The sequence below is a fragment of the Orbicella faveolata genome, unplaced genomic scaffold (assembly GCF_042242905.1).
Source record: "Orbicella faveolata isolate gen_17 unplaced genomic scaffold, um_ofav_v1 contig_35, whole genome shotgun sequence".
NCBI lineage: Eukaryota > Metazoa > Cnidaria > Anthozoa > Scleractinia > Merulinidae > Orbicella > Orbicella faveolata.
Window position 1 is genome coordinate 19,802,501 of NW_028301564.1, and position 25,182 is coordinate 19,827,682.

Genomic DNA, 25,182 nt, shown 5'->3' on the forward strand with positions numbered 1-25,182 from the left:
ACTGGAGTCCAGGTCTCTCCTTCGTCTGGAGTTTGTCCCGCAGTAGACTTTAACGTTTTCCACGACGCAGTCCTGGCCCTGACTGACGCTACACAACGCATAGTTGGCTAGTGGACTGTTTTTCACAGCATCCAGGAAGTTAAGTCGGATTCGCGTCAAGGCCTCTTGCTCGTCTGCGGAGCAAGAGCCTGTGTAAAACGTGAAATTCTTCTTTGCGGCATTCACGTTTTGCTCGGCTGTTGAAGAAGTTCAAAGGTACTCTTCATTACCGCCTTGACAGTACAAGATTGTCTTTGTTACTGTTAAGGTGTAGGCATTATATGAAACGCCAAAAACAATGGGGTAGTGACGGACTGTTTACAGGGAGTAGCCTGTTGTGCAGGCGTAAAGAGGAAGGGGTAGACAGTCCCACCTCGCCCCGCTCTCCCTCTCTCTTCTTTCCCCGTTTTATGCCTGCTACGCAGTCTAGTGCGGGCGTCGGGGTTAGAAGTTCAAGTGCCGCTCTGACCACTTACTCCATGGAGTTGGTTGTTTCACGGTAGTCCCAATTTCAACTCAGTTTCCAGGCCACGTTTGTAAACAGATGACTACTTCGCTCCCTGCAAGTTGGGTTTTTGTTAATCCGTCTTGTGCAGCCTTATGCCTTTCACACTAGCCGAAGGTAAATACAGGGTTATTATATTTTTTTACGCGTAATGCGACATTGGTCATGTTCCCAGAAGGTGGCAAAGGGCTTATGTGCGATACGTGTCTGAGGATCGAGGGCAAAAATTAGTCTATGAGGCGTCAATAGCAACTTAAAGACATGATTCGTAAATTTATCAAAGTATATGTGACCCGTAAATCTTTGTTAAAATTCGTGTGTTAAACAGGATTACAACTACCCTCCCCCCTACCTTCACTACCCTCTTCCCACAACTGACAACTACCCTTCAGACTTCATATGTCCATCTAAAATATGTTCTCACTGTGAAGAATGGTCTTCGCTAATTATAATCTATCGAAGATACAAATTTACTGGTCTTAAAGGGCGAAAGCCAAATTACAGTACGCTCCCTATACCAAAACTTCTGCTTGCGACGTAAATTTTCTTTAATGCCAATACTTACGTGCGCAATCCGGCCAAGGTCGCTGACTTTTGGGCGTGACAGGAATTAGAACTTGCCCGTATAGAAGTTTGTTCCATGTGCCGTCCGATTGACACATGTACGTGTTCGGTGTTGCCTCATCAGCGAAGGCGTAGCCCTCCTTACACTGCACCACGCAAACCATTTCGTAAATCACACCGTTGGAATCCATTGTCTCTTTATTGCACGCCCTTACTCCGTACATAGGAGGGTCAAAGTAGGTACATGCGACCGCTGGAATGAGAAACACATGGAAAAGGTTGGAACATAGTTAATAGGCCATTTTAAAGTTGTGCTTAGTTACGTTACCTGGCCAGGAATGCAAGCGAGGCTGGAGGTGACCTTGCTTTGATACAGACCTCTCTGCTTTTCTTATTTAAATGCCAACTAGTTAGCATAAGAACAACTTGATTTAGACAACAAAAGCAGTAAGGTCTGTATCAAAACAAGGTCACCTCCAGCCTCGCTGCCATTTAAAGGCCAGGTCACTAAGCAGAAAAATTGTAAAATGGTCTGTTGAGGCGAATGGTTATGAAGCTTGACAAAGTTTTATGTGGTATATTTTAACCCGCTTTTTTGGCCTTCACCGTACACAAGTCACAAAAGGCCACGTTCGATATATCAATATTCTAATAGGGCTCGGAGACTTTCAGGACAAATTTCTATATTAATGTGTTTTTCTGTGTATACAAGTCTCTTTTGGGAATCGAGAGATAAAAGAGATCCGAAAGCCTCGGAGCCTTGTTAGAATGTTGATATATCGAACGTGGCCTATTGTTGTTCGCTCCTGACTGAGGAACTAACCAGTAGAAACATGTTGGTTACGTAGTTATGTACAGTGCCTCTGTTTCAAGACGAGTCCTTGTGCAAACCTTTCATATGAAAATGAGTTTGTTTGCATGAAAATGAACCTTTACGCGGAACATATTTTGATATGAAAGGTTTCGCGCTAAGACTCGTTTTGACACAGAGGCAAAAGGCAACTCGGACATGGTCTATTTTCTCTATGAGATATACCTACAGGGAATCATAGTAGTTGTATTCATCATCTTGAACTGGATATTTGTTTTGATGAATACAACTACCATGATTCCCTACAGGCGTGTCTCATAGAGGGAATGAGTCATTAAGTAATACATCAAACACGAGAGACAGTGTTCCATCGAGATATCCAAACACCGAGAATAGAGTTGAAAACACGACGCGCAGCGGAGTATTTTTGACGAAATTCGAGGTGTTTTGATAGCCGATGAAACACTGTCTCGAGTGTTTGATATATCTTCTCAATCGAAACAAAAACTAATTAAGGAGTAAACGGAGAAGTAAAATCGGCAAAATCTATGCTAATTAAGACCAGGTCTTAAAACCTCCTTCACGGTTGTGATTATCTTTGTTTTAACTTGATGAATTATTAATGAGTTTGAGAACTATGGATGAGTGATCACGATTTTAAAAGGCGTCATAAAATATCGCACTGTCTCGTCGCAGAGCAAATTAAAATGCAGCAGTGGTGTGATGGGAACTGCGAAGTAAAAAGGTGGTGCACGAAAGGACACGTATCATATAAAAACTTTTAACTTACGTCCAACTTCCACGAAGAATTCACAAGTGGCTTTATTTCCAGCCCTGTCGCTGGCCTCGTACAACACTTGATATCTACCCCAAGGGAAAATAGCACCCGGGTTTCTGTTACTAGTTATTAGTAGCTGTACCGGAGGCTTGTCGAAGTTGTCCTCGAACACTGGATAGACCCACGTGACACGTATTTCATTTTGATCAGTTTGTTTCTTGATGTCTTTTGGACACGAGGACACACGAGGACGTTCTTGGTCTGAGAGTCAAAAGTTAAACAAGAAAGCGTTAACTTTGGTACATGTAAAAAGTGTGGACCCTATTAGTTTCTTTTAAGCTAAATACTCTTTGACACTCAAATAAAGTCATTCATTCATTCATTCGTTCGTTCGTTCGTTCGTTCGTTCGTTCGTTCGTTCGTTCATTCAATCGTTCGTTCGTTCATTCCTGCCTGCCATAAACTAACATGTGGAAACCTTCTACCACTACCTAATATCACAGTTGCACCTACTTACAATTACACTGCCCATATTTTTAACATTAATGTTTAATGAAAGAAAAACATTTCAGTTACCGTTAAAGAAAGGAAAAGCTAAAAGAGTAATCTAATTCCACAAAAGCAAAACAAAGATGACAAATAAAAATTAATTCATTATTTCAACCGTATAAATTATCATACTAAACTCAGCCCGAGAGAGCCACTTACCAGAAACAGTTATTTTGAGAGTACAGGTGGAAGTTAGGCCAGCAGCATCTGTTGCAGTGTATTTCACTTCATGTGCAACTGAACTGACTGCGAACTCTTTACTCTCCGCGCCTGCGTCATTAGTGATTGTAGGCGACTGACCGCTATTATCGGAGGCACTTGCCTTGGGAATGCATATCTTTGCTGTCGGTTTTCCGGGATCATTGGGAACGGAAATGGCGTTTGGACACGTGATTGACGGAGGACGAATGTCTAAATGTTACATTGGAAAGCGAGTGAGTCAGATCACAACCGAGAGTAGTATTCACTCGTGATTCTGGTTTATAGAACTTAACACAATCGATCTGTTTACGACATTACAAAGGGGTCGAGGTAGATAAGGAGGTAAAGAGGTCTAAGAAGTAAAATTTCTCAGTTAGGCAGGTGGCCTCGTCAGCAACGTGGCTGGTATTCATGAGGCCCTTATGATAAAAGAAAAAAAATTATTAAAATACAATTTGTAAACGGTAAAACCATTTAATGGTTAAAAACAGTGAGAAAAACTACGGAGTGAAGAAGTGACCTCCCAATAAATTCTTAAAAGGGAAAAAGTATGTCTACAGGGTACAGTGTTAGAAAGGGCTGAACTAGAGAATTTTAAAAAGCATGCGTTCAAAGACAAGGTTAGTTTTAGGAAATGGATGTGTGCTTTTTACCGTGGAACTAAGTCGGGCGAACTTTAAGTCTGGGCGTTTTACAGTTTGCTATTAATTCAACCCACGAGAACATGACAAGGGTTAAGCACGTTAAAGTCAAATCATGTAAAACGCACCTTTACAATATGAACTCCATGGCGTAGACCACTGACCAGTCGCTAGACACTCGCGGCTGTCTGGTCCTTCCAGCTGAAAACCATTAACGGTGTCACACCGAAGTAGGCAAATAGAAGGACACGTTTGGGAGTTGGCTCGACAGTCATCTCGGTCCCAGCTTCCATGGGCCGGATTTGGCAGCACAGTACAAGTGACGACTAAGTAGAAAAGTAGAAACGAAATGTGCTAAGTTTTGCTTGATGTTTCCGTTGCATAAATTAGTTGAATTATGACTGTTCTGCCAATACACAAATTAAGAGCATAAAAGTAAAACCAAGGCGAGGAAGAACAAAAAGAGTAAAGGAGGCCATATTGTGGAGCAATTGATCATGGATTGAAACAGATATTGAAATAACTATTACTACAGAAAACGCAAACCCAAAAGTAACAGCAAGAAGAAGACGAAGCACCCAAACAGCAGCAGCAGTAGTAGTGGTAGTAGTAGCAGCAACAACAAGAATAACGACAACAACAGCAACAACAGCAAAAACTACAATAACAACACCAGCAGCACAACAATGACAACAACAACAACAACGACAACAGCAGCAACAAAAACTACAATAACAACAACAGCAACAACAGCAAAAACTACAATAACAACACCAGCAGCACAACAGTGACGACAATAATAACAGCAGCAGCAAAAACTACAATAACAACAACAGCAGCAGCAACTGCAAAAACTACAATAACAACAACATCAGCAACAACAGCAAAAACTACAATAACAACAACAGCAGCAACGATGACAACAGCAATAACAACAGCAGCAGCAAAAACTACGATAACAACAACAGCAGCAGCAACAATGACAACAATAACAACAACAGCAGCAGCAAAAACTGCAATAACAACAGCAGCAGCAACAACGACAACAACAATAACAACAACAACAGCAGCAGCAGCAACAAAAACAATAACAATAACAACAGCAATAATAACAACAACAGCAGTAGCAACAACAACCGTGAACAGCAGTAGCATCAGCATCAGCAATAAAAATAACAACAACATCAGCAACAGCGACAACAACAACATCAGCAGCAACAACAACCATAGCAACAACAAAACATAAAACAACAAGAGCAAAAACAGCAGCAGCCAAGCTGCAACGATAACGATAATAATGAAAGCAACAACAGAAACAACTACAAAAACACAAACAACATTAACAAAATACACTGATAAAGACAACTCCGACATCAGATCCCTAAAAGGGATTATAATATTTAGCTTGAAGGACAAAGGTTCCTCTCTTACTCTTTTCTCTAGTTTCAGTCTGAGGAGATGCGCATGTCTGCGGTCCCACACCGTTACAATTGTCCTGTCTGTCGGTGTATAACCAAGTCAGTGCATAGCTCCGGGTACGCTGCTGAGAGGCGCAGTGACTTGCACTGACAGGTGAGGGCAGATCAGCCCAGGAACTCCACGACCCCAGTGAGCATGATGCATACTTGCACGAGCCTGTAGAAAAGGAAAATTACGTTTGTCTTGAAATTTATTTCTTTCAGTTACGTAATTTTAGAGAGTTTCAGAAACCACGACGGTGACGCCGAGGACAACGTTGATTAAAATATGAATTTTTATTTTACTTGCGACTCTCGCGTACTCTAAAATCATTTACTTTGTTTATTACTGTCAAAACTCTCAGCAAACTAAACCTGGAACACAGCTATAAATTTGAAATAGAAATTTAAACAAAAATTAGCCGTTGTGGCTCACGTTCTCTAAACAACGCAGAATTTGGTCATTTCATGTTGTTGTTTTGCAGAGGAGCGGAAAGAAATGTACCAAGAATTATAACGCACGTGCACAGCCAATGTATTGCTCATTAAATCTCTTGTTTAGTGACGTTCCCGTCGTGTATTTTTTTTTTCAACTTCCTATTCAAATACGATAGACAGCGCTGCATCACATTTCTAAAAACTCTGAATTTAAGAGAGTTGAAAATGCAACACACAGCGGTGCATATTTGACGAACTTCGAGGTCTTTGAATATGTCATAGTACTCCGTATGTTCGATCTATCTTTGCAAAGGAGGGTTGAGATCGTAGAAATCTATGCTTGTTGTAAACTGAACTTACACCAATCCCTGTAGTTGTACTGCCTTGATCCACACGAGCTCGGGATGCCGTTACAATTGCCTTCTCGCACATCATACTTGGTGTGTTGATTGTAGTCGCGGTAACGGCTCTGACGTCCGCATGTTCCTTGAGCTATTGATCCTGTCCAACTAGACCAACCATGGAAGGGGCAGTAGTAAGCATTCGTACAAGAGCCTGCAGTGTAATACCGTGTTATTAAGATGAAGCCTTATGGAAGATTTTGATTGCGAAGATGATTTGTACAACTAGCAATTAACATTAAATTGCTGACATTGCAACGCAAAATGTCTCCTTTTTTTTGTTTGGTTGTAATTAAGTTTCTGAAGACCTACAGGTTCATAGTTTCGGCGCTAAACTCAGATTTTCTGTTGGAACGGCTAGGAGTATTACTAGAAGTTTATTCGATGTACACACCGTTCGTCACCTAAGGAGACCTAACGGCAAGTGCTTTAGACTCCGGATTGCTCAGTCACGGCTCGTGCCCAACCAGGCACTTTACTCTCAAAGTTCCATTCTCCACCCACTTTTATTTATTATAGTTAGGAATTTTTAAATCATTGTAATTATATATATACATATATACATTTTTTGTAACTTTTTATTGTCCATACTTTGTACTATACTTAGTTATTTGATAATTACTCGTAGATTTTTAGCACAGAGGGCCACTAGTTTATCAGTTTATACCGTCGTTTGTCACTCTCTCTAAATAAAGTTGATTGATTGATTCACCCACGTATACAAAATGAGTGTCGGAAAACTGTTGGGGCAATCCGACAGTGACGTTTGAGAGTAACCTGGGATGGACCATCTTATCCAGAGAGCGCGGTCAGCTCAAATGTTCCTCGAAATGTTCAAAATATTTCCAATTTCTGGAGCCGAGGAACAGCAATTATGTTATTTTACACGACCAAAGAGTTTGTGTTAGAGGACAGTATTTTATAATGTTACAATTTTTACGCTGTCTGTTGCATCTGCTCTCGGAATATCATCGACAGTCCTGCAGATTCCAGAGATTCTGGCACCAGATTTATTCCTCACTTTCGACGATTGTTATAATGTACTACTAAATAGGTAGAACGTTGTGCGTTTATTGATACCGTAAAACGGGAATTTTGTTTAGAAGATATAAACTATACTCTTTAAGGGGTTACAGACGTTTTAGTAATCAACCCAAGTGAAACATGTTTTCATAAAATTAAATATTTCTATTGATAACTGATTTTAAACGAAGGAAAATTGTAATACTTTAATAAAAAGGCTAAACGTGACATGGAGAGGTTATCGACCCATAAAACCTGATGCTTTATGCAAATTTAGTAATTACAGCAGAAACACCGCAAAACGTTTAGTTAGCACAAGTTATTTCATTTGTATAAATCTAAACACAGCCGTACCTTAAAAGACTTTGCGGTTTGTTTTCAACATAATTTAGTATTTAAATGACCTAATAAGCGGAAATGTTACTGTTGTAGAAACCGAAATGCATGTATGTTTTCTTGAGCCTTAGAAAATTACTCGGTTTGACGTGCAGTACATCTGAAGTTACATGAATGCTGAAAGTTTTATCGGGACAGCCGTATAACCTACCTATTTCTATTCGTATTAATATGACAACTTACACACTCTATGACAGTTGTGTTTACTTTTGTATTAACAGGTGCAAGAGGAATTTGCATCGAAAATTGTTTCTGTTACGCCGAGATCTGAAGCGGCAAATATTACAGCAAAAGTCAGTTTGAATACCAGTGGCTGTAAAATCATACGTTTTGTCAAAAGACTCCAGCTATTGTAAAATAACTCACCTACTAAAGCACTTTTAGAAATGTGACGTTTCATTGACGTCATTTGGAGGAATTCAATTTCTCCAAACGACGGTCTGCGCAAAGACATAATGAATAGCACGGAACTTCCATGAAATTACAGTGTAATTAATGAAATTATAATGAGAAAATAAAAGCGAATTTTGAAAAGAGGATAACTTCCTACGTTCGTTTTATGATTGGTGAAGGATCGCCTTTACCAAGTGCAAAACGGCAACCTTGATTCGTGAATCCATAATTAAACGTCGTTAAACTATCGTTTTCGATCGATACATCGTCTTGCTAAAAACATTTTTCTGCTTTAACATTTTTTTGGAAGTAATGTTTGAGCCAATTAGATTGAGGAAAAAGTTTCAGTTACAAAAAGTAAGTGTTATCTTGCTAAACTTCCTGGTTAAAACCTGATACAATAATGCCCCCTTTTCTCATCGTTATCACCGGGGGGTGGGGGGGGGGGGGTGGGGAAGTACACCCAGAAAAGTTGGGTGAGGTTGTGCGGCCCACTTCCCAAAACCGTTACCCTATTTATGACCAAAATCTGCGATTTTCCCTACCTTATTTATGACCTGGCCAAAAATTCGATACGATATTAATGACCGTTGCGGCTGGCGCAGTTGCCTTAAACTTAAGTTATGGAGGGATTTGTTGACGTTCTTATTGATAATGATGAAAAAGTAGCTTCTTCTAAGAAACATACCCAATTCAAGATTAGAGTGCTAAAACCATACCTTATTTAAGACCAAAAGGGCCAAAATCAATACCTATTTATGACGAAAACGACTGAAAAACCCTACCCTTTGGAGTCGCACATACCTATATAGCCCATACAAGGGAGTACACCCCAGGGGTTATTACGTTCCCTTTCACAGGCGATCGCTTTCTACGAGAAAAATCCTTCGGCTATCTCCAGCCACCGCGATCCATCGACGGTAAACGTCGCTACTGATAAAATGCAATTCGGGCTTAGACTTCCCCCACCTCTAAAGATTTGGTTTATGCGCCTGACGTCTAGTCTAGTTAGCATGTTTTAACATGTTTTGTCTGTTATAACCGATTAGGTTATGGTTCGTTCCTTACAAGGTGGTCTTAATATTTAACAGGTTTAGCTTCAAAATTGTTCGAAGAACTTGTTGTCGCAAAAATATTTCTCTGTGTCTCCGGAAGAAATGTTTGAGCTCCCGAAAAATTTGAATAAAAATGGAATACCATCAAGTTGATTGAACGCAAAAGTTTCGTCTGAAAAGTTGCCATATTCTGTGAAGATTTATGATTAACATCAACGCCATACCCAATTTCTGTTGTCATACTTACACATAGTTCTATACTGAGTTGAATGACTGCATACTGAAGGCGCTGGGCACGAACCCGAGCCATGGTGAGTCGTATAAATGTGGTGTGCATTACGGTGCTGATTCACGCAGTGTCCTGTAGAAATGCCGGGACCCCAATCGTTCCTCCATTCGTGACTGCACGTTTGCCACGAGCAAGGCGGCGGCGGCGGCGGTGATCCACCCCCACAAGAAAACACACCGCCGAGGGCGTTGGCGAGAACGAGGAAGGACAAGACTTGTGGAAGCGTCATTTCGTTGAGAAAGGAGCGTTCTAAACTCGGTATGAAATATTTTGCGAATGAATGCCACGGATTTTATTTTCATTTGCGTGTTGGCTTGAATGACAGTTAGAGATATGGAAATTTTAATGAATTTACACAGCTGTTGTACGGAAAGATTCTATGTTACCCTGGCGATTGTTTAAAGGAAAGGATTTTACGTTAATTGGCATTAACGATGCCGAAAGCTTGACACTAATATGGAACAATTGGATTCGTTCGGGCATTCTCGAACGCAAATACACACAATAATAGATTTTATACACTGAATGCAAATACGGCGGACCGCTCGATTGTCGCCCGGGACGAGTCGCATGCAAGCGAGGCTAGTCAGGCTTTGATGTTTTGTTTTGACAGAAAAGTGTTGCTTCGCCGTCGATCTGGTCTGTTTTTGTTTCGCCCTCCCTATAAGTTGTTTTGTTCCTGAATGCCACCAGAAGGGATTGAAATCTTCCACAGCAGAGAAAGTGGCAGTCATGCACATGCTCTGTAGCCTAGCCCCCAGGCTTTCTCTTCCAGTCGTCGGCGAGCACGAAGTACTCGTAAGGACCTGTGAACGGATTTTTGGTGACGGCCTTAAAATTTACGCAGGCCATGTTCATAGGCCGGAAGAGACGCGGAGAAAGAACGCCTGGCTACTGAGCTGGGTATTACGACTTGATCGATTTGTAAATAAACAGTAAATTTGATGATCATGGAGTAGCCAGTTTTCATCCCCTTCACACTAGGGCGATTAAGTATCAGAGAGCGTTTCCCAATGGGTGAGACAGAGCTAAAGCCTAGACTGGAGTAGCTTCACAATGACATGTTTACAGGTTTGGATTTTTGTATACTCATATTCAGGTTGCTCTACCCAGTGAAATGGACTTTTGATGTCGTGTCACGCTGAGACTAACTTAAGTTGCGTCAACAGCTTATAAGGAATTCGAATTTACGAGGAGAATTTCTCATCTGCAATGAAACAATTAACCTTTCTTTGTTAAGTAATTTTGCATGGTATTTCGTCACCAAAAGTCTCAAATTCGGTCGAGTGTTGAATTTCCGATAAAAAAAGCACGTCCAGCTATTTGGTTAAGGAATGCACTATTCAAGTATAAAGCTTCCGACTTATTTACCCGTAGTTATTTTACCATGTAACGATAAAACAAATAGCCGTATTGTATGGAAAAGGATAAAAATACATTAGACCGTGACATTAGTTTTGTCGAGGTAACAGAACATTATTTATGGTGCTGCAATTATTGTTGACAGCCTTGGAATTCTCAGTCGCCAGCGATAAAAGAAGAATAAGGAGAAAATTTGCCCCAGCTGAACAAAAAAACTCCGTTTCTCTACGGTAAAGAACTTAGAGTTTGCTTGCATCATAATCTCCCCATGAAATCATGATGAGAATGTCATGTTACTCTACAAGTTACTTTGGACTTGCCAGTTGTTTAAATATTATTTCGCTGACTATGTTTGCTTTTAGTTTTTGTAACTCCTCTCTTTCCTGTGTATTAGTTCAATGTAAACTATGTTCGCTTTTCCTGTTCCTTTCCATTATCTGTGAATAAGCGGGGAACAAATCGAAAGCTCTGCAATTTTGGCTGCTATACATATTGTTCTTTTGTTTTCTGCTTTTCTTATTTCTGTAATTAAAATGTGCGAATAAAGATTTGATTTGACATAGCCACTGGATTAGAAGTTTTAGGCATTACAGGATGCTTCGTAAGTTTGGTTAACGTTGAATAATTCTCGGCTCTTTTTTTTTTCGTTTTGTTTAAAATGAACTGTAGGCGGTCTGTAACTCATTAGCTGTGCTAACACGATGAGCTTTTTTATGTACTATGTTAATTGTGGTCTACTAGCTAATAGAATCGATGGAGGTTTCTCCTTTGAAAATCGTTTCCTCCTGCGTAATACAAAGGTAATCGCAATTTACTCTGGTACATTTAACTAATAATTTCACTCGCATTTATATGTTACAAAGTTAACTTGAAAGCAAAATAGATACATATAAATATATATAAGTATTACATATCAATGGATAGATTTCGTAGGAATATTGGGATCGCTACTCCCGACCTTGTATAGTGGTTACTCTAGTTTTGGACTTAAAAAGATCTTTTGTTGGCATAACCGTTTCCTTAAACCCTAACTATAAGATAAAGGGATTTATGGTAGAGTTTCGAAAAAATTATCTAGAGTAATCGATCCAAACTTACACAATGTTCTGGACTGTGATTGAGGACTGCATGGTGATGGCGAAGGACACGATCCCTTGCCGTCGTGTTTGGATGTGATGTGATGCCCATTACGGCGCTGATTCACACACTGTCCCGTAGGGACACTGGGACTCCAATCGTTTCTCCATTCAAGGCGACACGTGGTCCATGAACAAGGCTTTGGCCCGCCTCCACAAGACAACACGGAGACTAGCGCATTAGCGAGAACGAAGACGCTCAAAATTCCTAGAGATAGGGCCATTAAATCGATTGGTAAACCGCTGTGCTTTTAAGGAGGAGAATGTAAGAGATTCAGACCTGCATTCAAGGAAGTTTTTTTTTTTTTGTCAGCTGTTGTTTGGAATAAGTGACGGCTGTGGATACCCAGAGGTACGGATCCTGTACACAGCTGTTACGGAGGAAGATGTTTGTGGTCCTTGGAACAACAATCAATGTTTCGCTAAATCGATTCCATCAGTTGTGGTTTCAGCAAAAATCCGGCACAACACAATACAGCCACTGTCACCATTGTTTCAATCATTGACTGGGTCCATGAATTCAGTTCAACACACCGGATTTTCCATTTACATCAATGTAACTTTGCTCCACTCATTGCGCATGGCAAGGGTAGCACCTTTTATCGTTTAACCTTTGTGGAGCCTGTTTGTTCGTTTGCTCACCAGTGTCAAAATCATTTAAGAATCGTTCTGTTTGTTTTCTAACGGTTACATTGTGCACCGATAACAGACGCCTACACGAAAACACATAGGAATTGCACTATTTTCGATATCATTCACAAATTTCTAAGCCAGCTATAGAGCAATTTCAAGTTGATAGGATTTTCAGGCAACGGTGAAATAAAAGACAATATGTGGAAGAACATTGACTGTTAGCCGTTAAAAATCTGAGTTACATTCAAGGTAGGTGTCGGCTGATGCTTGGTTCGTGGGGTGTGCAAACGTATTCAAGACTCGTAAACCTCAGGAATGACGACTTTGGTAGCACGTATGAAGGGAACAAATCTTGAAAAATATATAACTGTCATCATACTTACGACACGGAAAAGAACGACCTTCGTTAGTCTAAGATTGGTAAGCTGCTTTAATACTCTGTTACACAGTGGACATGCTTTTTGTTTGGCGGATTCCTTAGTCTCCATTACCCAATTGTGGTATTACTTGAATGAATACTCTGATGTGAACTCATTCCATTTTTTCGTAATTACGACAACATTGCCGCTTTTCTCGCCCTCTGTTTACTCATTTTCGTTACCTGAACTTTATCACCCTCCTTAAATGTTTTGAATTTCTTGGTTCATTGGACGCCAAAATAATGCATCTCTTTTCGAGGGATGACAAGCATTTTCACATGGCCACTTCTACGAGAGCGGTTCTCTCAGTAACGGTGGCATGGGGTCATTTAAGGCAAATTTCTTCACATTTTCGTTTGATTCCGTTACGAGATGGTAGAGGCTTTGGAAAGGTAATTATTGTGTACCACAACCTCCTCACCTTCTGCTGTTAAATACTGTAGCGCGGGCTTGGGAGCAGCATATGGATATTAGCGGCGTTCAATTGGTGTCCAAGAGGTGACTTTGTAATTCCTTTTTACAGGAACACCGTCCGACTGACGGAAGTAAAGATACTGACCAAGTCATTCGCAGGAAATCGCAGACTTTCTTTCCTTCAGCGACGGGGAACAAACGCAAACCTGTTACATCGGATGTGGCTCCCACGAAGAATTCCATCCGTGTCTTTCGCAGTAAATCATTACAGGTACGCATGCGCGCATAAATCATAGTAAGAATGAAAGTAAGACTGTCCTTTCTATAATACTACACGCACCAAATACCCGTCCATGCTAAGCCGGACTGAGGAATTTGAAAACATAATAATCGCCCGTCATTATGGATTTGTGTTTGAAGACCACTCGATCAGGGAAATCACATGATTATTGTGACGCCATACTTTTCGGAAAGCTGCGTTTTCAAAATGTTTTCCGTCCTCACGAAACGAAACGCCGGCGTTTTCAGATTCCTCCGGTTTGAAGAGCATTTTCAAAAAGCTCCGTTTTCGTGACGGATTAGTGTGAAGGCAGGGCCTATTTACCGTAGAAATAAGGCTGCGCTTCGAAATTGTTCCGGCGTAATGTGGACGCTGCCTAAACGTAATTAGGGAGCTTAAGAAAACCACGACGGCAACGGCAACGCCGCTAAACAAAAGGTTTAATGAGGAGAACAATGTCTGTGCACGTGCGCTATAATTCTTGGTACATTTCTTTGCCGTCCTCTGCAAAACAACAACGTGAAAGGACTAAATTCTACGTTGTCTGGAGAACGTGATCCATGAGGGCTAATTTTTTTAAATTTTTAGCGGAGCCCCATACTCATATAGGAAAGAAAAGGAAACCCACGAGTTGATTTTCTCATGGTTATCATGGCTAGCGGTATTGCTCGCGGGCGCGTACGTACGACGGCGACGACGACGACGACGACGGAGTCGCGCAACATGGCGGCCATACTCTAAATACACCTTTTGCTGTTCATTTACAGAAAATAAACATTCATTTGTGTCCAAATTTCTTTCTTTATGGTCAATAAACACCATTAACACCAATATGACCTTCATTTGCGCGTAAGGAACGCTCAAGAATAACATTTACATATGCATTAACATTCAAAATCATCAAAAGAAAAACAATACCTTCATTTGACATTCATTGACTGTAAATGTATTTTCATTTTGGTTGAAATAAAATTCGTTGTCTCGAAACGACAATCATTTACACTTTAGGACAATCAGTTTTCAACAAAAGACTTTCAATAACACAATTTGCATGAGAACTCACAATCAATTGCATTATTATGCAACCATATCCATGAAGGGAACAACCTTAGTGCGGTAAGACAAACATTACCGTGTTTTCACCAAACGTTAAGAGAAAACGATCGCTCATTCGGGCAGTTCTTTTGAACAGAGATATCTCGCCCAATTTTCCTCGAAATTTTGATTATAGAACAGGGGACCATATGTACTTTTTTAAAAAACATATTGTCACAATCCTCCCCTTCCAGATATATGTAAATTCGGCCACTTATGAAACTTTTTGCGTACAACTCAGAGGGCACACTACAGTATACGTGTGTCGTAGTGATTTTCTCCAGAAATGCCACGAAGAAATAGAATCCCATTTGAACACCGCGAAAGGATAGTCAGGGCCTTTGAAGATGTCAAAAGAGACGAAGCAAGACGCCAGGGAATTGCTCTGTGAAATTATCGCACGCAGCTGTTGCAGCAAGCTCTACAACGAAATATTGGTACCATTACGGCAGCTAAATGTGGACAGTGGTTTCGTTTCATGTAAACGTATTTGCCACGATGCCTCAATAGTGAGGCAATTGAAGGATAAATCGTTCAGCGAATTTGATATTCTATCTTTCAAAAATAAATGTTATTATGGCTGTAATGTTTGTCTCGCCGCATTAAAGATTGTTACCTTCATGGATATGGTTGCCTAATAATGCAATTGAATGTTAGTTCTCATGCAAATTGTGTTATTGAAAGTCTTTTGTTGAAAACTGAATGTCCTAAAGGGTAAATGATTATCGTTTCGCGACAACGAATTTTTTTTCGACCAAAATGAAAATCCATTTACAGTCAATGAATGTCAAATGAAGGTATTGTTTTTCTTTTGATGATTTTGAATGTTAATGCATATGTAAATGTTATTCTTGAACGTTCCTTACGCGCAAATGAAGGTCATATTGGTGTTAATTAGAGTTTATTATATGGCTTTGGCTTGTGGCCGATATAACGCGCGCTCTGATTGGCTAAGAGCGAGATCTGAGCGGTCATTACGCAGCCGTAATGCCCACGGGCCGATTACGGATTATGCAAATTAGGAAGAGCCCGGCTCTTAAAATTCAAGCGCATTGAAACGATGCAAGCCGATTAAAAACAGTAAGAGAAAATAAAATTAATCCGAGTAGCTCAAAGTTTAGAGATTTTTCCTTGACAAAATTTTATGGAAGTCGTTTTTGACTTACCAGCCGGTAACCTTGGTGAGCACTAGTGAAAAACAATCAAAGTTTACCGAGTCTTGGGTAAAGCTAAAATCGCTAAGTGAAAAACACCATCGGCAGATCTGTCATGCATCCTGAGCAGAACACCACGAAGAAACTTTGAGTTATCATCTTAGTCACAACAATTACTGAAATATTGAACTCCGCCACAGTTCTCATAAAAAAGATTCCATCGCTTTAACACAAGCAATTGTAAATCAGCTTCCAGGATCATCAGATGTAAACAATCGGGCGGTTTCTGTCGGTAGCAGTATTTCTGATAACTGCAGGAAGATCTGGACGTTCACAAAGCTTGAAAAGTTCATCCATAAATCCCAGAATGAAGAAGGCGAAGACATGTTGTCGAAAGCGAATGGCGAAGATCGAGTTATTCTGAGCAGTACATTCTGAAGCATTAGTATTTTCTTTCACCGAAACACCGTTGGTTTGGACTATTTTGAAGCACTGTCTGTCTTTTCTATGTGCGTTGACGTTTCGCCACAAAAGTCGGAAAAACTCCCCCATCAAGTTGTGGCACCACGATACTAAAATACCTTTTTGAGGCTGTGACAATCATTTTTCCCGTAAAGAAATGTGTGTTTTTAACGGAATACGTAAAGTTCACTGACTGTGTAGTTTTGCTCTGGGTTTGAGACGATGAATGAATCGGTAAACGCGCGCATCGCCGGATGTAAATTGCTGACTTCCGCTCAAATAATTTTTTTTTTCTTTTCTTTAATTCATGAGCGATATAATAAACAACTTAATAACCTCGACCGTTCGGTCGTTACGGGAAAATCTCAAACCTCGGCCTACCGTATTGACCGAGCGATAGCGAGGTCAATACTGCAAGGCCTCAGTTTGAGATTTTCCCGTAACGACCTCCCTCTCGGTTATTAAGTAGTTATTATTATATGGCTTTGGCTTGTGGCCGATATAACGCGCGCTCTGATTGGCTAAGAGCGAAATCTGAGCGGGCATTATGCAGCCGTAATGCCCACGGGCCGATTACGGATTATGCAAATTAGGAAGAGCCCGGCTTGGAAAATTCAAGCGCATTGAAACGATGAAAGCCGATTAAAAACAGTAAGAGAAGTAAATTTAATTCCGAGTAGCTAGAAGTTTAGGGATTTTTCCTTAATAAAATTTATATAGAGGTCGTTTTTGACTTACCAGCCGGTAACCTTGACGGGCACTAGTGAAAAACAATCAAAGTTTGCCGAGTCTTAAGTAAAGCTAAAATCGCTAAGTGAAAAACACCATCGGCTGATCTGTCATGCATCCTGAGCAGAACACCACGAGGAAACTTATAAGTTATCATCCTGGTCACAACAATTACCGAAATATTGAACTCCGTCACAATTCTCATCAAATAGATTCCCTCTCTTTAACACAAGCAAGTGTAAATCAGCTTCCAGGATCATCAGATGTCAACAATTGGGCGGTTTCTGTCGGTAGCAGTGTTTCTTATAACTGCGGGAAGTTTTAGACGTTCACAAAGCTTGAAAAGTTAATCCATAAATCCCAGAATGAAGAAGGCAAAGATATGTCGTCGAAAGCGAATGCGAAGTTCGAGTTATTTTAAGCAGTGCATTCTGAAGCATTAGTATTTTGTTCCACCGAAAGACCGTTGGATTGGACTATTTTGAAGCACTGTCTGTCTTTTCTATGTGCGTTGACGTTTCGCCACAAAAGTCGGAAAAACTCCCCCATCAAGTTGTGCACCACGATACTAAAATACCTTTTTGAGGCTGAGACAATCATTTTTCCCGTAAAGAAATGTGTACTTTTAACGGAAGACGTAATACAGTGGTGAAGTTCACTGACTGTGTAGTTTTGCCCTGGGTTTGAGAAGATGAATGAATCGGTAAAAGCGCGCATCGTCGGATGTAAATTGACGCCTTCCGCTCGAATAATTTTTTCTTTTCTTTAATTCATGAGCCATATAATAAACAACTTAACAACCTCGACCGTTCGGTCGTTACGGGAAAATCTCAAACCTCGGCCTACCGTATTGACCGAGCGATAGCGAGGTCAATACGGCAAGGCCTCAGTTTGAGATTTTCCCGTAACGACCTCACTCTCGGTTATTAAGTAGTTATTATTGACCATAAAAAAAGAAATTTGGAGACAAATGAATGTTTATTTTCTGTAAATGAACAGCAAAAGGTGTAATAGGTTAACAGAGACATGCAGCCTTGTTTTACCTTGTACTTCTTTGATATTGGACATCAATGTTACGATCAATTGACACCTGTCAAAATAAGGTATCCGCTGACCAGTATCACGTGACCATATATCGCGGGCTCAAGTTTACAGCTCATCGAAGTCACTTGTTTTTTTGAAGTTGTCCTCTGACCAAGTACTGGTTTTCGATTGGATCGCGGGCTCATGTCAGGTTAACTTGTTGAAAATAGGGCAGGATTGTTCGGAAGCCGGTAAACGCTAAACCGGGATTAAAAGTTAACCAAATTATAACTTTTTCCTCTACACAAATGTTTTTTGCTGCTTTGTTTTGTGTAGATGGTGATTATGAAAACTCAAATAAACAGAAGGACAAACAATATACAGAAAACCTCACCGCAAAGTTACCAAACTCAAATCAAAATGCTACCTTTTCCTGAGTTAGCTCAATTGGGCTCTGAACAACTCGGCCTAGGAGCTACGCTTTTAGGCTGGCCTAAATCTATATATTAATCGAATTTGTCCTCGACGTCGCCGTCGTGGTTTCTTAAGCTTCCTAATAAGGAGCTTAAGCAACCACGACGACGGCGCCAAGGACGAAGCCTAGTAAAAAATGAATTTATATTTTACCAGCGAAATTCGCAATTGTCTAGATCTGTTCGCTACGCCAATGGCTCTAAAAATATACTTAAGCTAACTATGCAACGACGGCGTTCAGTTCCAAATGGAGACACCAAAAATTAGCCGTCGTCGTCCACGTTCCGTAGACGACGCAGAACTTGGTCATTTCACGTTGTTGTTTTTCAGAGGACGGCAAAGAAATATACAGAGATTTAAAACGCACGTGCACAGCTATTGTTCAGCTCATTAAACCTTTTGTTTGGTGGCGTTCTCGTTGCCGTCCTCGTCGTGGTTTGCTTGAGCTCCCTAATGCTTCGACGGTAACGGCAACGAGAACATCACCGAAAAATGAGCAGATTATTGGCTATGCACGCGCGTTATAAGTCTTTGTTCATTTCGTAGCCATCCTCTGCAAGACAACACTGAAACTGACCCAGTTCTGCGTATTTTGAAACACGTGACCCACCACGACTACTTTTTTCGTGTAGATTTGGAATAAATTAAGGGAACCTTCGTGCGTTGATGCTTCCAAACAGCTTCTTACTTCCAAAGTAAACGAACCCCTTAACGCCGAATGCCAAGATCACAAAGTGGAGACTGTGAAATTGAGACTTCATTATTTGTTTAATTGCGCTGTTGGGGTGACATTGTTTATCGTGTACACGTAATTACTTCTCAAAAGATTTCACTTCATTGTGAAATACATATTGACACGTTTTCCTTGTGGTATAGCAATTGGCATAATGAAAGGAATTATTTATCTAAGATTTTAACGAGGAATTATTTTTATCAGAATACCCATGGCTGTTACCGAAATCTGGTTGTAAATTGCACCTACAAGTACAAACAACTTTTCTTCTACTCTACAAGAAAGGTTTCAATTTCAAATTAAAACAATTCCATTCCGGAATAAAACGATACAATACTTACACTTTGTCCTAGTCTGTATTTTGGGGACACATGGAATTGTTGGAAGACATACAACTGCTGTCTTAGTCTTGTATTTGGGATGCCCAAAGCGAATCTGCTTCACGCACTGTCCTTTGGGTATGCTATGAATCCAATCGTCTTTCCATTCGTATCCATCACACACTTTATACTTGCACTTCTTTATCCACGCGTTACTAAGGCCATTGCAAAGAACAACCAAGACTAACACTTGTAGAAGAACCATTTTTGCTTACAATATATCCCTGCTTATAGAAGTGTCGTAGTTCGCGCTTTAAGTTGTCAATGAAATGTAACTTTCTCAGCAAGCTGTTTGTTTCAAAAATAATCATGATAAAGCAGATATGGAAATTTTTCTCAATTTGCCCAGCTGTGGCAAAATACGTCGTAGGTTTACGGACATCTCGTAACAAAAAACACTTTCACCTGTGAAAAACCGTCGTAGCCTGGTTGGAAGGATTTACTTCTTTCTTATTCTATTGGTTAAAAAGAGTTTTCAAACGACTTTTGGTTAGCGGAGTTCTCAATAAAACTCCTTTCTACCCATTTCTTGTAACGGTTGATCAATATTAAGTAATTCTTCGATGTTTTTCAGAGAAAATACAGAAAGAAACACACATCCAACCAAATCAATGGAGAATGAGCACGGCTTAAACACATTAAAAGGCACATATTAGGCAACTGGCTTCCCCTTCTTTCAGTGGACGCCATCTAATTTCCATTTAACTTTGCACGTGGAAGCAAGCACTTTCCAAATTTACTTTATAATCACGCAAATTATGTAATTGAATAGATGAATTTGTATTTGCTAGGGCTTAATTAGCGTAAACACGCACGCTAGTTACTGTTCGTAACAACGTGTCAAAATTTTACCTTATATTGCTTTACGAAATTAATCCATTCCTTGCGAACCAAAGAACGTAGACGTAGCTAGCTCAAAAAGGTTTTGAAAACGTTTTCGTAACGTTTCATTACAGTTCAGTACTTCCTACAAGTATGAAAAAAGTTCAACAAATCGAGGACAGGACGTCATAAGAGGTCCAAAGCAGAAAGACGAGTAAAACTACATCGCGATAATTTTACGGAAAGAAAGAGAAGCGCATACTTTCACGGTTTCTATGGTACAATATAAGTTTATTGTGGTAACTGTGGTAACTAAGGCCCCGTCCACATGTATCCGGATATTTTTGAATCCGCGACTTTTTCTTTCTTCGGATGCGCGTGGACAAGCGAATTCGATTTGATTACGCTACGCGTAGACGGGGAAATTTTTGAATCCGGAGAGATAAGGTTGCGGGATTAAAAAATATCCAGATACGCGTGGACGTGTCCTACTGGCCTAAGTTATCTCTTCGGCGTATGAATATTGATGATGATGATGATGATGATGATGATGATAATAATGATAATGATAATAATAATAACAATAATAGCATTTATTTAAACACGATGAAAATTACAGTAGAGCTGATGTGTTCGTGCATATAAAATAAAAATTCCTAGCTAATTAACTAATTACAATTTAATATGGAACTATATACAAAAAATGATAATAGACATATATGGTCATTAGAATTCCTTTTTGAAACAGTTTGCGTCGGAAATAACTCTAGTCTCGCTGTTTAAAGAGTTCCATAGAACGACTGCCTTATGACAAATTGACTTCCGCACGAAGTCGGTGTTGGGCTTAGCCACAGAGACGGTCATCCTCCTTGAATTATATTTGTGTATGTTTTTGATAAATAGGTTGGTAATTGGAGCAGGAGAGAGGCTAAAAAAACTTTTATGAGCAAATAGTAACAGCTTGCGCTCATACAATGATTTTAGAGTTCTACATTAAGTACGAACGAGCACCTCTTCACCGGACGTGTCCAAGAGAATATGGTCCAGGATCATAATAGATCCTTTGCACGATCTTGTCACATGGTACGGAATTAATTATGCTGGGACACAAGTTACGTAGTGGGACTTCCAAAACAAAGGAACTCGTACCAGTCCAGCCCGACTTCTCTTTGTTTCGGAAGTCCCACTGCGCAACTTGCGTCCCAGCGTAATTAATTCCGTACAATGTGACCGGATCCTGCAAAGGGCCTATCTCTTGGCATATATTCGGTCTATGCTATGCTATTATCTCTGCGGCGCGTATCACGGTATTTTTTCGAGCTCTTCAAAAAGCTCATCTTTAATCAGAATGGTTCTTTTAACAGTAAAAATTTGAAATTTTCTTAACTAACTTAGTTGTTTAAGAGATCTTTTGGAATCACATTGTGCGTCGCACCACATGGGAATAGTGACTTCTCACTATTTGACACACATGCATACGAAGAAAACGTTAATATTAATTAAGAATGGCATGCAAATCAAGATAATGAATGAAAACCGTTTCCCAATAACATAGCTTTGGTAGGGCGCAGAGGATCATAATTTCACGGATATTGGGCTTATTGCACGTTGGTTGTATAATATATTGCGCGTTTTTTGTAATAGGTCGCACCTCCAAGAGAGGCACGTCGTTATTTTCTGGGATCAAGAGAGTCCACAATATGTTCAAATTATTACCATTCATCTGAAAGTAAAACGATAGCATACTTACACATTGTCCTGGACTGCGTTTTGGGCCAACAAATAGTTGGTGGGGGACAGAAGAAATTACCGTGAATTGTCTGATACGAGCACTGTTCAGTACGATGCTGTTTCACGCAATTTCCCTGGGAAATGCCTGGACTCCATTCGTTTCTCCATTCGCAGCCAGTACATACTTTGGTTACGCATGGCCTGTTTGGCATGTACGCTTGACCAAAGCCACTAGCAATAACTAGGAAGCTTAACAGTTGTAGTGGAAGCATCGCGTTCAGAGAAAAGCTAGCCCTGTTTTCTGTTAAGGATTTATGTAGCTCGAGGTCAAGTACTCTCACTGCGAATTGTCCAGAAGACTCGCCCGCGCGCATGCTTTGTTGTACATTGTATAGTTTGACGCTTCACTGGTTTTGATAATGACGGTAAAGATATGGACATTTGAGAGAAATTTATGCAGCTGTCACAAGAGGTGTTTTAGCGTCTCACTATAATAAGAGCTTCTCTCTTTTATCTAACTAGTTGCAGTTTATTTTACCGCAAACATAACAAGGGTTAAAAAGAAAAAAGTGACAAATTACTGGTTATAGACAAGCTTTCTTTTCCATCGACGACTAACCAGAAGGGCCGAAGGTTATGGGCTCAGCAACAACTTTTCTACAACACGCATTGCGCAAAGGAAAAGATACTTTGTTTGATCATCAACAGCTCTTTCAGCATTAGTCAAAATGTTTTAAATTGAACTAATTAAGCAGCTCATTAGGTGTAAATAAATTACTCGGCCAGTTAAGCCTCTAGTGAGTTACCCTGAGTAACTCTTACCGATCTTGGTATTTGCACACTTTATATATCTACTTATTATATGTGTTTGACGTAATATATCAAACACGAAAGACCGTGTTTGACCACATTTCCAAACACCATGACGAGAATTGAAAATACGACGCGCAGCGGGGTATTTTTGACGAACTTCGAGGTGTTTGGAAATGTGGTCAAACACTGTCTTGAGTGTTTCATATATCTTCTCAATCGAAACTAAAACTAAGGACAAAACGGAGAAATAAAATCGTAAAAATTTATGCTAATTCAGATCAGATATCCAAACACCGTCACGGTCATGATTTCCTTTGTTTAAATTTGATGAATTATAAGAGTTTGAGAAAACGGTAATAAAGCTTAATTTCTCCTACAGATAAATGGTAAAAGTAGGAAAACTGAGCCGGATTCCAAGAGGGTAATACCTTTCTCTGGCAGTGTAACTTGAAAACGAAATGAAAAGTAAAGCCTCTTTGCTTACGCACGGTTTGTGTTAAAAGCTAGACGCTTGTAAAGCCGTGTATATGAAATATGAAACAAGTAGAATTAGGGCAAGAATCTTAACTGGCAAGAGGTGGTATGGGGAATTGGAACCCTGAACTTCTGCCAGTTACAATTTTATTAGTATGAGGGAAAAACAAAAGGGCGGCTGTATGATTATTGACTGAGACGTTTGATTTGAGATCTGCTGGGATTATGTTGTGCGTTAAGCAATGCACATAAATTCTCCTCATTAAATTTCACGTTTTGACCATAAATATTTATACCTGTGTTCACAATGTCTTAAGCACAAGGTGTTTCCAATACTTTCAAGCATTTATAATTTAATAGATCAACACTACCATTGCTTGTCAGGTGATATTACTAACCGTAGTGATATCAAACGAATATCCAGTCATTGCTGCTCATCTTCATGAAATATCTCTTATAATAACATGTTACAGAGTAAACAGGTTGACCCGTTGGAACACCACAACTTCACGTACTTATAACTCGAAAACGAGTTCGCAGACGCCTCTTTTAAATCCGTCTGAAGGACTGGGTACCATGTCTAAAAATAAAATTAAGAGGCCCCTCCGGAGGGGCCTCTTAATTTTATTTTTAGACATGGTACCCAGTCCTTCAGACGGATTTGAAAGGATGGATTTACAAATACGGTTGGCTGATATTTTTCATATGGAATACTAGTGAGGCCAGGTTTCACTCGAAATGTATTGTAAATGACCTTAATTTCGTATGAAATGTTCACCTCTATTCCATAGGGAAGCTTATTAAATTGCTCAAAACTCAATCAAAATTAACGTGATCTATAGCAGGAAAGGCTGTAATATTTTGACACAAAGATTTTAATGGCAAAACGTTTACCACAGGTTGTTCCCAGACATTGAAAAACACAAAACCAATTTTAGAGGCCAGTTTATATTGATTTTTGTTGCCATGATAACGGCACATACGTCGGCTAAATTATCGAAAAACCGAAGCTTCTGTTATTTACTTGCGTGTTGCCATTTTTGGCGACCAAAGTATCGCGATTTTCAGAAAAAAAGCTGAATAAAACGCAAGCATCAAAAAGTGTGTTCAGCCACTTAATGTGTATGTAAATGTCACAAGAGAGTGAAGGAGCTTACGAAACATAACAATGGGGTACCATTTGTCGTGTGGAGGCGCGGTGGCCTCATGGTTAGTGCGCTCGTCTCCAGATTGAGCGGTCCGGGCTCGAGCCCTAGCCTGATGGCTAGGGACATCGTGTTGTGTTCTTGGGCTAGGCACTTTACTCTCGCAGTGCCTCACTCCACCCAGGTGTGTAAATGGGTACCGACGAATTTAATGCTGGGGGGTAACCCAGCGATGGACTAGCATCCCATCCAGAGAGGAGTAGAAATACTCCTAGTCGCTTCATACTACAGAAACCGGAATAAGCTCCCGCCCGATGAGCCACTTGGCTCGTATGCAGACTTTACTTTACTCTTTTTACCATT

At 40.1% G+C, this 25,182-nt stretch overlaps 1 protein-coding gene across 5 annotated transcripts in view; it reads right to left on the bottom strand.

Moving 5' to 3' along the window:
* LOC149103668 (sushi, von Willebrand factor type A, EGF and pentraxin domain-containing protein 1-like) overlaps positions 1 to 20,116 on the bottom strand; it is a 24,694-nt gene extending 4,578 nt beyond the window's left edge. Inside the window, exons 1-8 of one of the 5 annotated variants that reach the window (XM_089273440.1) lie at positions 19,796 to 20,116; positions 6,344 to 6,538; positions 5,520 to 5,723; positions 4,217 to 4,414; positions 3,406 to 3,657; positions 2,710 to 2,958; positions 1,110 to 1,361; positions 1 to 236 (exon numbers count right to left, since the gene is read on the bottom strand). The exon at positions 1 to 236 is cut by the window's left edge and continues 74 nt beyond it. In XM_089273440.1, coding sequence (XP_089129566.1) covers positions 1 to 236; positions 1,110 to 1,361; positions 2,710 to 2,958; positions 3,406 to 3,657; positions 4,217 to 4,414; positions 5,520 to 5,723; positions 6,344 to 6,538; positions 19,796 to 20,039 — 1,830 coding nt within the window. In that variant the 5' untranslated portion in view covers positions 20,040 to 20,116. Of the gene's footprint in view, positions 237 to 1,109; positions 1,362 to 2,709; positions 2,959 to 3,405; positions 3,658 to 4,216; positions 4,415 to 5,519; positions 5,724 to 6,343; positions 6,539 to 9,498; positions 9,841 to 12,000; positions 12,668 to 19,795 lie in introns of those variants that run through there. The other 4 variants (XM_089273439.1, XM_089273438.1, XM_089273441.1 and 1 more) reach the window with 4 other exon arrangements.
* Between the last annotated feature and the right edge of the window lie 5,066 nt (positions 20,117 to 25,182).